This window comes from Diplotaxodon limnothrissa, linkage group LG8, assembly GCF_057381915.1.
Source record: "Diplotaxodon limnothrissa isolate DT_005_m linkage group LG8, D_limnothrissa_male_GT1.1, whole genome shotgun sequence".
NCBI classification, from domain to species: domain Eukaryota; kingdom Metazoa; phylum Chordata; class Actinopteri; order Cichliformes; family Cichlidae; genus Diplotaxodon; species Diplotaxodon limnothrissa.
In genome coordinates, this window is record NC_140603.1 from 2,830,794 (window position 1) to 2,846,437 (window position 15,644).

General features: G+C 44.8%; 1 protein-coding gene across 1 annotated transcript in view; it reads right to left on the bottom strand.

Moving 5' to 3' along the window:
- jmjd1cb (jumonji domain containing 1Cb) overlaps nucleotides 1-15,644 on the bottom strand; it is a 116,500-nt gene that overhangs the window by 34,069 nt on the left and 66,787 nt on the right. Inside the window, exon 3 of the mRNA XM_085361162.1 lies at nucleotides 4,805-4,918. Coding sequence (XP_085217288.1) covers nucleotides 4,805-4,918 — 114 coding nt within the window. The remainder of the gene's footprint in view (nucleotides 1-4,804; nucleotides 4,919-15,644) is intronic.

Below are 15,644 nucleotides of genomic sequence, written 5' to 3' on the forward strand. Positions count from 1 at the left end.
TGAGAGTAACAGAGAGCATCTCTGCAGAAAGGTGGAGCGACAGATCTGAAACACAGTGTGTGCATCGTTTGGTCAGATCGGTGAGTCAGCACTAACAGTTTTATTATCTGGCTGCTGCTCTTCAGCTTCAGACCACAATTTTCTAGTAACACACACACACACACACACACACACACACACACACACACACACACACACACACACACACACACACACACACACACACACACACACACACAGAACTGAGCAGCAGCCTGGGTTGGCCCACTAAACACTGACTTCATTGTAGCGTTTATGCCAAACAGATTGCAGTCCCCGCCCCCTCCCACTCTCTTCTTCCTGTCCAACTCCAAAAAGAAAGAAATAAAACTCTCTGAGGCTGCAGCGCACAGAGAGTGAGAGACACACGACTGTTTTTACTAAAGAACGGGGAGCTCTGTGTGAACATGAGTGATTTAAGAATAGAGGAATTTGCATTGTGTGTGTGTTACAACTCCTCTGCAGTCAGCACTGCCCCCTCCAACCTGACACTCCTTCCTGTTTCAGTCACCACTCATGTGGCAGACTGTGTAGTGTCAGTGTGTATATTGTAGTCATGTGGTTTATCATGAAGTGTGTATTCATTTGACTTCCTTTCAATATTATTTATACAGCACCAGATCACAATGAGTTGTCCCAAAGCATGTAATATTGAAAGGTAAAGACCTCTATACTGATACAGAGAGGCCCCAACAACCAAGCAGCCCCCTACGATCTGCTGCCACCAGCTGAGGGTGAGGGGAGGTCACCTGGTGATTCTAAATCGTCCACAGGTGTGGATGTGGGTGCTCGTCTCTCTCCCCTGTGAGCAGATCTGTCCACAGAGCATCCCCGCCTCTCGCCCTATGGTAGCTGGGACAAACTCCAGCCCCCGCGAGCCTGATAAAGATAAGTGGAAGAGCATGGATGGATTTGCATGCCTAATTTTGATATACTGTATTTGCACATTCAGTGGCCGTGTTGTTTACTCTAACAATCACGCTACATCATGCATAAAAGTTGTACAGTGTGTGGAAATCTATAAAACAAATCACGGCAGCAGCTGATTCAACTTCTGTGTGACTGCAAACACAATACATGTTGCTTTTTTTGACTTGGGTTAAATATGAACTTCTGCCCAAGGTGTGAGTCAGTCACGTGCAAACATGTCAATCAGAGGACAGACTGCACACGCAGCTTATGGTCATGTTCAGGTTTGGCAGTGTTACATCCAGCAGACAGACCTCCCTGCGCTCCACAGCCAGCGTCCCTCCATGGCTGCTGTATCCAACATAATTATGAATGACTCATTTTTCATTAGCACATTTAATTTGGTTACAATGTGTACAAAATGTGCTCAAAATCAACAAATCTGACGTTCTTAGTAAAGAAATCCTCTTGATGAAAATCATCACTCGCATAAAGGCAGCAGGGAGGTCTGAGTTTCCACGCTGCTCTCAGTCGCTGTGAGCAGGTTAGGACAGGACAGCCAGAAGGCTCATTTCAAATCAACATTCCTGCTTTAATGAGCCTTCTGGCCACAACAGAAATGGGACCAGTATGGTTGGAGCGTAGAGTAAAGCAGGAACGACGTGGCCATTTTCATTTCCGCTCATTAAAGAAAAGGCACCAGCACTCAGCGGCACACATATCAAAAGTAACAAAGTACTATGATTGTTCATCATTTTTATAGGCTGCTTCTTCTTTCCAGCTACAGCCTTCAGGCGTTGCCACAGCAGATCATTCACCTCCATCTCACCCTGTCCTCCGTATCCTCCTCTGTCACCACATCCATGAAATCTGCCCAGTAGCTCCACATTCATCACACTTTGTCCAGTATTTCCACCATCCCTGCTTTGCACATGCCCAAACCGTCTCAGCCTGAACTGCTGCTCCGATGGACTCGTTTCTAATGCTGCTCACTCCCAATGAACATCTGAGCATCCTCAGCCTCCTGTCTTGGTGTAAGAGCCTCATCGGCACCTGCTTCTCTCTCTCTAACTCCGTCTTGCTTCTAATGACTTTGATTTCTCTTCTCTGCCGTCTGCAAACATCATACTCCGCACACACTCCTGCATGACCTCATCTGAGGGGCTCGAAGCAGATGCTGGTGTAATCCAGCAGCTGCACACTTCACCACTGTGTCGCTATCCCCGTGGATGCCCTGCACCATCCTCACATACTTCTCTTCTCCTGACGTCCTCATGCAGCACCACATTTACTCTCCTGGCACCATCATAGTCTCTCTAACTCCACGAGACAAAGTGCAGTTCCTTCTCTAAACGTCTTCATAAACACTCGCAAAGCTAACAGCACACCTGCAGTGCTGCCCCGTGAGCATCACATCAGCGCGTCCCTCTGTAGTTACTACAGTGCTGCACATCACCTTTGCTCTTTAAAACCAGTAACAGTACACTTCTTCATGCATCCTCTCACTCATTATGTTTCCATCTGTATCCCTGATCTCTGCCCAGCCAGCTGATACAGGTCCCACTGTGTTTCTCTGGTATCCAGCCTCGCCTATAACTCACTATAAACCATTCCCACCTCTCTATATGCCATACTAGTCTCCCAGTACTCCTGTCTACTGTCTACATCTCCCTGACTTTTCTTTACTCATTCTAAACCGCGGCTCTTGCTCTGTAGGCTCCAGAGGAAGAAGTTAGTAATGAGATCAAACACCTTCCTGGCAGCTCCCCTCAGCAGTACTTTATCAGTCATCTGGTGACTCGTCCCTACCACTCATCGCCCAGCTCAAATCTTCCCCTCACCAACATTCTTTCTTCATTAGTTTCCACCATGTAATCCAAGCCTTTTGTCTTAGTTCTTGATTTCCAAACTCATCCTACAAACTAGCCCCTGACCACTCCCCCGGCAGCTACTGCCACCTCACAGTCCCTCTTTCAAATTGCAGCTTCTGAAAATCATGCAGTCCACCTGTGTGTACGTTCATCCACTTTTGCACGTCACTCTATACTGACCACAGCCTTTTCACAACATCCACTGCCCTCCTTATCGACCCAACACCATCTAATCAACCTCTGTTCAGGGGCGGCTGTAGCCCTGGAGGTAGAGCGGGACCATCTACCCACTGAAAGGTAAGTCTGCATGCCCAATGTTCTTAGGCAGGGTATTAAGACCAACCTGCTCTCTAATGGGTCCATCAGAGGGAGACTGTTATGATAGCAGTCTCCCTCTGTCAGTGTAATCATAGAAAGCACTTTAAACAAGTGCTTGAATGAATGGATGAATGAGGCACGTAAAGAGAGAAGTCTGTTTACTTCCTGTGCCTACGCGTCCAATGAGCTGCAGCCACCGATTTCTACTCACGACCACGTTATCCAACTTACCCCAGAATGTCTTTTTCTTCTGACACCCAGCCTATGAGGAATACATCCTGACATTCAGCCTTAGATTCATGATCGTAGCTGACGCTCTTCACCTGCACACACTACAACCCGATCAGCGGATCAGTGGATCAGTCCTCCGCTCATCCAGTCCAGGGCCTACTCAGGCCACTATCTAATAGTTTGAATGCACCTTCACTACCTGCTATTCAGTTGTATATCCAACCCATCATAATCGCTGAAGGACACATTTCTTCATTAAACAGACAAACTGTGGATTTTAAACTGTTGGTCAAACAAAACAAGGTGTTACTGATGTGCACTGTATAGCTTTCATCATCCAAGGCTCCTGCCTGGGTGCTGCAAACACAGTGACCCACTGTTGGCCTACAATAGATGGATATCAGACATATATCAGCCTCACTTGACCACTTCTATCTGCAGTGTGGGTTTGTGTGCTAATGTAACAGCAGACCACTCAAAGCTCGCTGTCAGCGCCGAGTTCCTGTCAAGTGTTTCTGCAGACAAACAGACAACATGAACTAGCATCAAAAACATTTATGACGTAATGCTGTTCAACCTGCAGGTGTACAGGTGACATGCTCACTATTCCCAGGAGCTCTGTATGTTTTACTACTAACTAACAAGTCTGTGTTACTCTGTGTTAAAGGGCCACCCTGTCTCCCTCCACTCTTCCTGACAGAAATCTCTTGCAGGACAAAAGTTCAGGAGATGAACAAGCGTCACGAACGTGCCCATCTGTGCCACCGCGCACCTGGCAGGCTGACCACCAGAAACACTCTCCGTCTGTTTTCTCTTATTTGATGATGACGGATCGGTGCAGACACTCACATTATTTTAAAGGGTTAAAGTCCTGTGTGTGTCCACGCGTGCCTGGACACGTATGTGTTTGTCATATGTGGAGATGAGACATGAAAGTCTAGAGAGTGAATAGAAATCAAATAATAACTGTAATGCATGATTGCATCAGCAGGAAATTCCTTCCACTGCTTATCAAGCTGTTTCCTGCTACTATGACCACGGTCGATTTCATCACCGTCTATGGCACCACTCTAAGTGCAGTGACGTAGTAGAAACTACAATGAAGACGCTAAATTCTGCTTTTAGGTTAGTAGGGCCAAGTGCAGTGACTCATGCAACAAGATCCTAAAATACGTCTGATAAATTTGTTTAATATCACGAATAAGCGTGATCACAGCGAGAGGCAGGAATGCTGAACAAGTGGCATGAAACAAAAATTCATCTCAAGGATTTTTTTTTTTACCTGACTTTCAGACATTTTAATGAAAGTATGCGCGTAAAAGCAAATATCTGGAAATAGAAAAGCACAGCTGCTGGTGTAGTCTTTTCAATCTCTGCGTAATCGAAACAGCAAACACCAACACTGAGATGAAAAAAGCCCGTCCAGCTGTGAATACCTGGTACGGATGGTAGGCTGAGTGGTCTGACAGGAAGTCCAGCTGCCGGTCCAATAAGAATTCCACTGCTGCCACTGAAGACAACAGGCGCTCCCCCACCACCGGCTTAAATGTCTGTAAAGAAAACACATCACCGTCAGCAGCTGCAGTTTTATGGTGGAGCTCGTTTCTGCGAGCAATCGTTCAGATGTCACCAGAGTATATTTAGATCTCAGTGTTTCATGGAAATATTCAATTCTACAATTCATTTCAGGTACGATTCATTTGGAGCTGCAGCTAATGGGACGAAATCAGATGTCAGAAATGTAGGAAGAGGAAACGGGGAGAACGAGAGACAAATAACAGAGCTATGGAAAAGATTAGGGAGGAAAAGCACGAGCGGAGACATGATGAAGAGAGACAGAGACGCAGAGCAGGGCATGAAGAGGAGCTCCAGAGTGATGAATAAATTAATGAGCAGAGGAAGGCTGACAGTTGAAAGGCAGCACACTCCACTTTGATGTTCCCGCTTTTACACAAAGACACGCACACGCTCTCTGACAATGTCAGCCTATGGCTCAGCTGCCCATGCTGCGCAGAGAGCGGCTGCATCCCGTTAAATAGAAATATATACGTTTATATTTCAGCGCCTGATGTCAGTCGACCAGTCACAAAACTAAATGGAAACATGAAAGAACGAGGGTCACGGCAGTGGACGAGTGCATGTTTGTGCTGCTGTGGGTTCATGGTTACATAACGAGGCCAGTCTGGTGGAGAGATTAGAGGTGAAAACCATGGCTACTGTGAAGCTCTGCTCCCAAACACACACCCACAGGAGGCAGAAGCACATCGTGTGTGTGTGTGCAACTCTATTTCTGTCCATGCAGATCATATTTCCAGCATTTACGAGCAGAATGCAATTGCTAGCATTGTATGTATTTAAGAGGGTTAGGGTTACAAATGTCACAAGTGTCCAGGATGTCATACATCATCAGCATTTCTGGCCAGCAGGGTCTATCCAGGGTTCTTCTGGACCCTGGTGATGCAGGTCTACCCAGGTTCAACAAGCAGATCTGCCGTTTCTAGTCTTGCTTGTTTTTTCTGCGACTCTGCTGGATTTAAAGATCGTCTCCAGCTGATCTTAGAAAGAAGAACTCAGTAGCAGGAAACACGTCATCTGTATCTCAAATTCACAATCTTCCCTTTTTATGGGAAGCATTGAATTATTATTTAACAAAACCAATGGTCAACACATGAGTCAGGACATTTTATAAAGGTACAGGAAATGATTTGCAACATACTAGTTTCTAAAAACCAAGACTGCCCAGCGTGCACCGTCAGGTTGTTTAAAGGACGCAGCAGGAGGTTAAACCTTTCACACTTATGTTTCATTATCACCACAAATGTCTTCAGAAACATCCACAGCTATGTGCATGTCCTCTCAGACCCCTCTCTTTGGTCTCTGTCCTTTGCCCCACTGCTTCAGTATCTGTCTGTGGACGCCTCCATGACTGCATCATTTAGCAACAGCAGAGGAAATGCAAAGGTTATATGCAATTCACAGGTGCAAGGCTGATGAGTCACGGCACTCTCAACAGCTTATTGTGAAAGAAAATTTCACAACGTCGCTTGTGCCAGCGTAGCCCAGCGGGTAAGCAGCAACCACAGAGCAGTGTCCTGGGTTCGAGTCTGTCTTCCTCGTCACTATGTAATTAAGGCAAATGCCAAAAAAACGATATTTAATTTTTCCATTTCACGTTGATTCAAGACGAATTTCAAAACTGGCCGAACAGTTCAGAAAGCTCGGCCATCGAAAATGAACATCGAGCCCAAATTCAGGTCTCAAAACGTGCGTCAGTCTTGTGTTCAGGTGAGTGTTTACCCACTGAGTCACTTCCACACACACAGAACCCATGGAAAGGTTTTATAAACAGATACTGGAGCTGTCCTACACATCAGAAGTTATGCTTGGTCCATTTTTATAAATAACACTGGAATCACAAACTTCACCAAATTATATTTGAAATAACATTTTTGACTTGCATCAATCAGAAAAAACAAAAACAAGAAGCAAAGATCAAATGATTTTTTCTACATTCCACTTCACCACGATGGGTTTGGCTCGTAAAACAAATGCAGGTGCTCTCTAAGCTGAAACTCAGGGCCTGGTGTTCATGCATTTAGTCCAGGTCATGGAGAAAAAACACTTTGTTCTCCTAAAGACAACAATTAATGCTAAAATGAGTTTATTTAAAAATGAACAAATGCTTGAGTCATAAAAACGTGACGAGATTATGTTTTTAAATCATCAGTGGTAAATCACTGAGACTGCTGGATTAAAGAGTGGAAGTTTTTAAATAAACCTTGATCGCCTCCCTCTGAAAGGACTTCAGCTCCTCCATCTTCTTAAAGACACTGCACACTGATTCAAGACAGGCACACACACACACACACACACACACACACACACACTGAGGTCCTTGTATTTAGAGATAAAAATACAATGAAAACTCTCGGGGAACCAGAACATCTCGGGAGAACAGACACGGCACAGCGGCATGCTGGGAAAGCAGATCAGTCCCCGTGAGCACAAAGACATCTCTGCTGCTGTGTGTCTATAATTGACAGAAGTTCAATAGATTGTAAAGGAGAATGAAGAGGAGATTATGAGCTCATGCCTCGCTAAGAAACCTCAAGAGGTTACCACACGCGAGCTTCAAGGAAGCCGCTGCCTCATCAAAGACAGAGCGAGAACGAGCATCAGAAAAAGATTGCGTCAAATTGAAACACACATGAGCAGTTTCCTCTCGACTCTCCGTATCAATAAGATGTCCAGTGAACCATCAGAGCGCCCTGACTGCTCAGCCAGGGCCCAGAACGCCACCTACACGTGCAAACATCCCTCACTCGGTGAATTGTGCTGCTAGGAGACACTGACAGATGTGCATTCAAACATTTGGTGTTTAGTGAGTCTCATTAAAGTTGTTTGTGTTGCTGTTTTTAGCACGCTTCCACTGAAGGGTCAGTGTTTCAGGGATCAAAGCCAGGAGTTGAATCCACAGTAAGTAATGACCCACAGCATCCACATAAATGCACTCAGAGTGTTGGTCTGTGTACAGCGGGCACATTATGTCTGTGCTATAGAACACTGCTAACTGTACGAGTGCTGAATAAACAAACTTATATGATCACTTACAGATCTCATCTGCTTGGATCACGTGACACATGCATGCATACTAAAGTGTTTTTACCAGCTGGAAACGTCCAGCTGGGAGCTCTTGGGAACACTTGGGAAGTGCAGGGTTTTTACAGCTGAGATATTGTGTATCATAGCAACTAAAGTAAGGGCCCTCAGTGACTGCGAGTTACCCGATGAACCCATGAAGAGTGAGACGTCCTTTAACCATCACTTTGTAAATGAATTCAGATAGTGGACCAGGTGATATCTGCAGGTGACTACACCAGGTGACGATACTGTGCATGGACAGTATCGTTTGATAATTTCACAAACTATACTGTCGCTGTCAACAATTATTCTAAATGTCATCATATAACTCAAAAGCAGCGTAGTGCAAAGCTGGGTTTGCACCAGTACTGTCCCTCAGTGATCCCACATTACTGTGGCAAAGCCTGAACTACAGAGCTGCATGTCTGCTGCATCAGACTGCTGCTGTTTCCTCTTGATAATAATAATCAGTAGGTTCTCTATTGGCTTCAGGTTAGGCAAGGTGGTTGGCCAATCAAGCACAGTCTCATGGTCAGCCAATCACTGGTAGTAGTTGTGGCACTTTGACCAGCTCGTCAGCAGAGGAATGCTCTAAACGTTCCTGGCAGATGGCTGCGCTGTCTTTGACTTTGATAAGACATAATGGACCAATCAGCATCAACGAAGCGCATGATACAGCATCTACAATCATCACAGACTGGAAACTGTACACTGCACAGCGCTCCCTCGTTTATCACGCGAGTTACGGTCTAAAAATAACCCACGATCATCAGCAAAGTCAGCTTTATTTTCTACAATTATTATAAAGTTTTAAGGCTGTAAAACCTCACTACACACTTTATACACTCAGACAGGCGTGAACATCTTCACACATTTGTCTCTTGTTTAAACTCTCTCAGAGTTCAAACATTCGTGGAAAAATAAGTCCAGTATTATATTATAATCTAAAACATACAGTAACTTCTAGGGCTGGGCCATATCATACCAGTAATACCAGTATAATGTTGGGCAATGATAAGAAAATGAGATATCGCAATAGAATATGGGTAAAACGCGCATGCGCAGTGCCTTTGTTTTCATACGCACATGGCGGAAAAAGCATGGCGGCGACGCAGAACGAGAAGAGCGAAAGCGGATCGTTGAATGAAACGATGAACCAGAGCTGGTTTGTAAAAATGCTGCAGCTTCAGTGGTGTGGAACTGGTGTAGCTTTCGTCCGTCAGATACACAACAAAGCACATTTTTTGGTAGCGTGTGCTAGCGGGCCGTCGTTATTACCGAAACGATTTTATGTACACGGCGCTCGAAAAGCCGTCAGATGTTTTAGTGCGACTCTGCTAAGCTACGAAGCCGCACCGCTTGATGGATTGTCGGAGCATTACAGCTGTCGTAGGCGGAGCCTCGCGGAGTGATACGTGCTGTGCTTCAACATAATGTTACCGTATTGTGTGTGTATAACCTCTTAAGTTTTGTGGATGTTATACATGTTATGCTGAGGATATGTCGGCCAGTTTCCACTGGAAATGCCTTTTGGTTAAACTGGAATTTGCATTTGCACTGTTACATTTTTATATAACTTTAATGCACATAAACAGCTGCTTGTTTAAATGAAAATACATTGATTTTTTTTTTTTGCACTAATAAAGTTGTGGAGTTGTAAAGTATTTTGTTTCACGTAAATTATATCGTCAGTTATATCGTTATCGCAACTTTTAAATATATATCGCAATAAATATTTTTGGCCATATTGCCCTGCCCTAGTAACTTCTACCTTCCTTTAGCATCTTGCTCTGCCTTTGGGTGCTACCACAGGAGCCTTTGATGGTGCAAAACGTTTCATCGACGTTGTTGTGTTTGTTGGGGAGAAAACGTACAAACATACAGTGCAGCAGAGTCACACTGCTGGGATCGAAGATTTATGTAAATTTGACAAGCTGAACGCACTCTGTGCTGTACAGGAGACACAGCACGAGACTGATTGACTATGGTCTACAGCCAATCGGGACGCAGAACACAATGTGCTGTAATAAAACAAAAAAACCTGCAAAATCGACAAAAATAATCCGCAAAAGAGCAAAGCTGCGAAAGGTGAACCGTGTTATAGCGAGGGGCTGCTGTACTTCAAAGAATCTTCCTCCACTGGGGACAATACGGCACAACTGTGCTCTACACAACCGCACAAACAACACTCTGCAACACAGACATGATCCTACCTGAAACATGAAATGACCTTTAAATCCAAATGAGGCTCAACTGTAAGTGAAAACCTCTCTTAGTATCAGAGATTTATTCTTCCATGGCGTTGAAAGCAAACGAGCAGCTCAGCTCTCCGAATAACAACGTCGTCTGTAGGTTCTCTACACGAACACAAGAGCGTGTTGGGCACTTTTCATGTTTGCGATGTCTAAAAATGCAAAAGATTTATAAGATTTGTGAATCTGATCTTGGTGCAGTGCTGCGCTGACGAGCGGTGCTGTCTAAGTGGGTCACACACACAACGGTTTCTACTCCAGAAATCCACAGGCTGTGTTCAAAGCTACTCATTACTTTGATGGTAGATGACTGGAGTCATCAAACCAAACTGCTGTCGTACATAGTAATGAACCGTTTGCCTCGGCTGCTGGAGGTCGAGGCCTGTGTGTCAATCAGGCCCGTAACAATGACACGACTTTGACACTCATTACATGTGCCCTGCAATTTGATACAAGGACGACATATGCAATATTGCAGAATCTCACAGCATCTAATAAACTGTAGAATTTATTATATAAAATTATTTGTATAATAGTTTCTAATAAACTCCTTTCATGCTTTGGCTGGATTTCACCTTTAGCTTCAATATCCACAGCTCTTTAAGCTGCCTCATCATTACTGTCTTACATCCACAGCGATATGCTAATCTGATTTTCTGGTAGTTTTGGAGAAGCAAACAGGATCAGCTGGTCCTGGATCAGCCGGTCCTGGATCAGCCGGTCCTGGATCAGGGAGCTGCCTACATGCTCCCGGTTTGTCTCACGGGTTAAGTTCTCACTTCTTCCAACTGCGATTTCTGTCCGAGTTCACAAAAAACCAGATGAATTTGCTGCTAAACACATTTTAGTAAGAGTAGTTCCCACTGAGTATCCCATGTGATTATGGATCACACGCGTCGTGTACAGGAACATCTGTGTTAATACAGCCTTTTATATTTGTTCATTACAGCTTAATGGCAGCTTCTGCTCCACAGCAGTCGTTACACATGTAGGACGGGCAAAGTACGTGACATTTTTTGGAGCGGGTACAAGCGGAGGCAGAAAAAGCAGCTCTCCAACACTCAAACACCCCAGAAGACAACACCTAGGACGGAGCAGCATTCCCAGAATAGAAGCTGTGGGTAGTTTCCACAGTTCACAGCCAGTATGTGTTACTCAAATGCGTTACTTCATCAATCAAACTCAGGCCTGCTTCAAAATGTAAACCACAACAGTTCTTCCGAAACAGCAGAGGATATAAAAGTGTAACATTACCTCTGTCCTCCGTGTCCAAACTAACACTGAGAGGCGATGGCTTTGGAGAAAAACTAGCTCTGATCCAGCAACCGGGGCAGAGACAGGAAGAAAGAAAAGGATGACGAAGTGAAAAAGAACGGGCGAGGAAGAGCAACAGAGTGCGGTTTCCTCCTGTGGTAAGAAGAGACAGATGGCCAAGAGGGAGAGAGCAGAGCGGAGGACTAGCTACACAGCCGACATTTTAACTGCTGCTGACGCAAGGAGGGAGAGAGATGAGAGGGAGGGAGGGAGGGAGAGAGAGAGGCAGGGCCGGCTGACACACACTTCCTCTCTCGCTCTCTCTGTGTGACGCAGGACCGTCCTATTTCCTCACAGCGCTCTTTGACTGAGCGTCTTTCACTTTCTCCCCTCGCCTTTCAGATTGTTCCCTCGCCACTGACCCGCCTCACTTCTGCTCCTCCACTTCCTTCCCCTTCAGCTCCGTTCAACACAAGTTTACTGACAATCGTGTGTTTACAAAATGACAACATAGCAGGAAGGAGACAATACTACGAGTGCCATTACTCCTGCTATTATTAGCAACTCCATTCAGTATTATTAGCAGGCGGCTACATTCACCAGATGCTGGCAAAATGTTGCCCAGCATCGAGTCGCTGTAGCAGGTCTAACGTGTAGGAAAGTGCCTGGTGGTGCTCAGAGGAGACAGCAGCAACGACCCTGTTACCTTCCCTCCCTCAGGGCTGCTTAATATTTGAGCTCATAATTTATTTCTCACATACACATTAGGCAAAACGACAGCTGCCAAATGTGCCACTGATCTACAGTATTCATGTAGACCAACCAGCATTTAGAAAATGGGCTTTTTTGGCCTTCCTGCCTGTGTACACAGCCAGGTGATTTAAACAAGATGTGACTGTACGAGTTTACTTGAACTCTTTAATGATTACAGTGTTTCTTACATTTTAAATGACTCCATTTCTCCTTATATACACAAGACTAAATCAATAAAATACAGTTATCCAGTGTTCAATGATGAAACTACAACAGACGATCTACCAGCAGAGGCAGCAGCCAGCCTCATTCGTCCCTCTGTGCTGAGAAACCTGATTGGAGTGTTTGAAAAGCCTCATTTAGTCAAAGTAAGCAATCAGCTGTTCAGTGACGATCGCTTCTAAAACCCTGGAGAGAAAGTGATGTTTAGAAATGGGACCACAATTATCCAAAGAATGAGGGTCAAAGAGGTTGCTTTTATTAAATAGGTTGCATGACTGCACTATTTAAAACAAAACAAGGACAGAATAGAGGAAACACTACCTTTCTGCAGGAGGAGCGATTAACTCTATGAAAATGTCCCTAAACTTTATCAACTCAGATAGTCAGTTATCTCAGTGTCTATGGAGCAAAAAACAACCACTGATAAGGAAAGAAACCCTGCAGCTACCTCAGACAATCGGTGGCCAGTCCCTTCCAAACTTTCTACACCATTACTGGGCAGCAAATATTCGGCCATTGCTTTACTGGATGAATGGAGCCAGATGCGGTTGGGTGGCTCAACTAAACAAACTTGTCTTGCAGCTCTACAGGTTATTCATTCATTTCTAATCTGGAATCAATTCAAAAGAGCCTTTAATCTTCCTGAGCTGTGGCTTGCTGCTCCAATAAGGAAAGCCCACCTGTTTACACCGTCAGTTAGACACAGAGCATTGACGGCTGGCTGGAGTCAATGGGAGATACCGGCTTTGCTTCCTTTGCAGAGTCGTCTCAAAGGTTTCAGGTATTTTTAAGATATTTGCAGATTAGATGTTTAGTCTCATCTAATCCTGGATGTTAACCTTCACCTTCTCCAATGGACATGAAGTCCATCATTTAAAGGATCAGACTTGAAAAGAAAATGGACTTGGAACAGATCCTGGGTGAAACGTGTTTAATGAATCCAGGTTGACTTTCTTAGAGGGCCTTAAACACAGATGGGAGGCGAACTGGGACAAACAATACCAGAGACAACCTGGCTACAGGGTTTAAAGATCATCTCCACCTCATCAGTGTCTCTTAGGCACAATATCGCACAGCGTCTCCACTGGTCTAAGGACAAACTGTGGACCCCAGCTCCATCCACAAAGTGTCCAAAGTTACATGGAGTTCAATCTTTGAGACCCACCAACCCCTCTGACTTCACTGCTTGGTCTGATTCCCTCTGATCCACCTCTGAATATGCGTGAATCGAACACGACTGCGTCCTCCTCTTTGCTGGCCAGAAGACCGATTCTGACCAGGTGGGAGGACCCTCGACCCCCAACATTTGGGAAGCGGATTAGAGACGTGATGAGACGATTAGGTTCACCATCAGAGGCTGTGCTGGAAAATCCCAGGTTCCTGGCAGCCATTCATCAGTTATGTTGAGAATATGTGATATGGTTTCATGATTATGTTGTGTTTGATGTGTAGAGCCCACTGCCTGACAGTGATCTGTGCACACCCTGAGTATATATCAGTGTTTGGGGAGGGAAGCGGTGGGAGCAACGCTGCACGTTTACCTGCGTATGTTTATGTGTTTAACTGCTGGAAAAACAATAAAAAGAGCTGGATGAAAAAGAAGCTGAGTGCCCCGATGCTGAACCCACCCACAGCATCACGCTTTTATCAGCTGACCACAAACCAGATTTAGTAATCTGTCCATTGCTGCTCAGCAGGTTAATCCTCTACCACTGTAACAGCACACACTGGTCCAGGTACTGGTCCATCTAACACACACTCACAGAGACACAGACACACATATTAAATCTTGTACAACAACCAACCAAGTGTAGTTGTACTTTCTATTTCTCAGCTTTACTAAACATGTGTGGTGCGGTTATCGCTCATCAAAGTGAGTGGACTGAACTGCTTCAGCAGAAGGAGACAAACGTTTCATCTGCAGCCTGCACTGCATAAAGGTAAGCTCTAATTACACATGCACACACAGACCCACAGGAGGCAGGAGATTACACTAGCCCTGCTCCATCTGCTCAGGGAGAGGAGGGGCTTTTTATTGACCCAATTTCAACCAAAATTGCATCTGACGCGGCTGACTGGTTCTTCTCCAGGCTGGCTAACAAGCCTACAAGCAAGGCACGAGGCCCCGACTGTTTCAGGTCTGTGCATGCAGCCGCACAAATACACACATGCTGAGTGGAAGGACAGACAACCTATGAAGGCAGGCAGAGCTAGAGAGTCAGCTTTCAAAGGAGAGAGCTGCACCACACACACACACACACACACACACACACACACACACACGCGCACACACACACACACACACACACACTCCTTTGTTCTCATGTCATGATGAACAGAGCCAGTACAGTTGCCAGATAACAAGAATGCCTGCTGATACTCATTTGTGTGTGTGTGTGTGTGTGTGTGTGTGTGTGTGTGTGTGTGTGTGTGTGTGTGTGTGTGTGTGTGTGTGTTTTGCAGAGTGGGCAACCGTTGCTAGGTAACATAGCATGACTTGAGCAGTCTGTAGCCAGGAAGGAGTCGAGTGAAACAAAGATCTAACACACACACGTTCATTCATTTTAGACAACCTCTCATATCAGACGCTGTCCTTTCTTTGTTCTTTGTCTAAAAACGGTGGTAAAATAAAACGCGTCAAAACAACTATTGTCTTTATTCTTTCAGTGATATGGGAATGTTTAAGTGAGTGTTTTGATAGAGATATGGTGACTTTGCAGTGTTAGTGATGGAGAAAAGAAGCTTAAAGCCAAGAAAAACTAGACAAAATATCTTCAACAGACTCATGAAACATGCAACATGTAGACATCAGTGCAACATGTACGATTCAAAACATTTGACCAACATTACAATTAAAAAAATGAGACTCAGACTCAGACAGCATTTCTCTATTCGTATTTCCTTAAACTTCATTCTTCATGAAGATGATTCATCTGAAGGGCTCACACGGAAACAGGCTTCAAAAGTAAAGCTCCAGTGTCGTGAACCACACACTAATAACCAACGACTTCAGAGCGCACTTTATAGATGTGCCTCCAGGTTTCTGTCATAAATCACAACAAGATCAGTCCGTTTGGCAAACCATGTAAACAATGTTTCAACACAAACTCACTACTTCTACCTCATGCTTCATGACCTCCATCTCATTATTTCA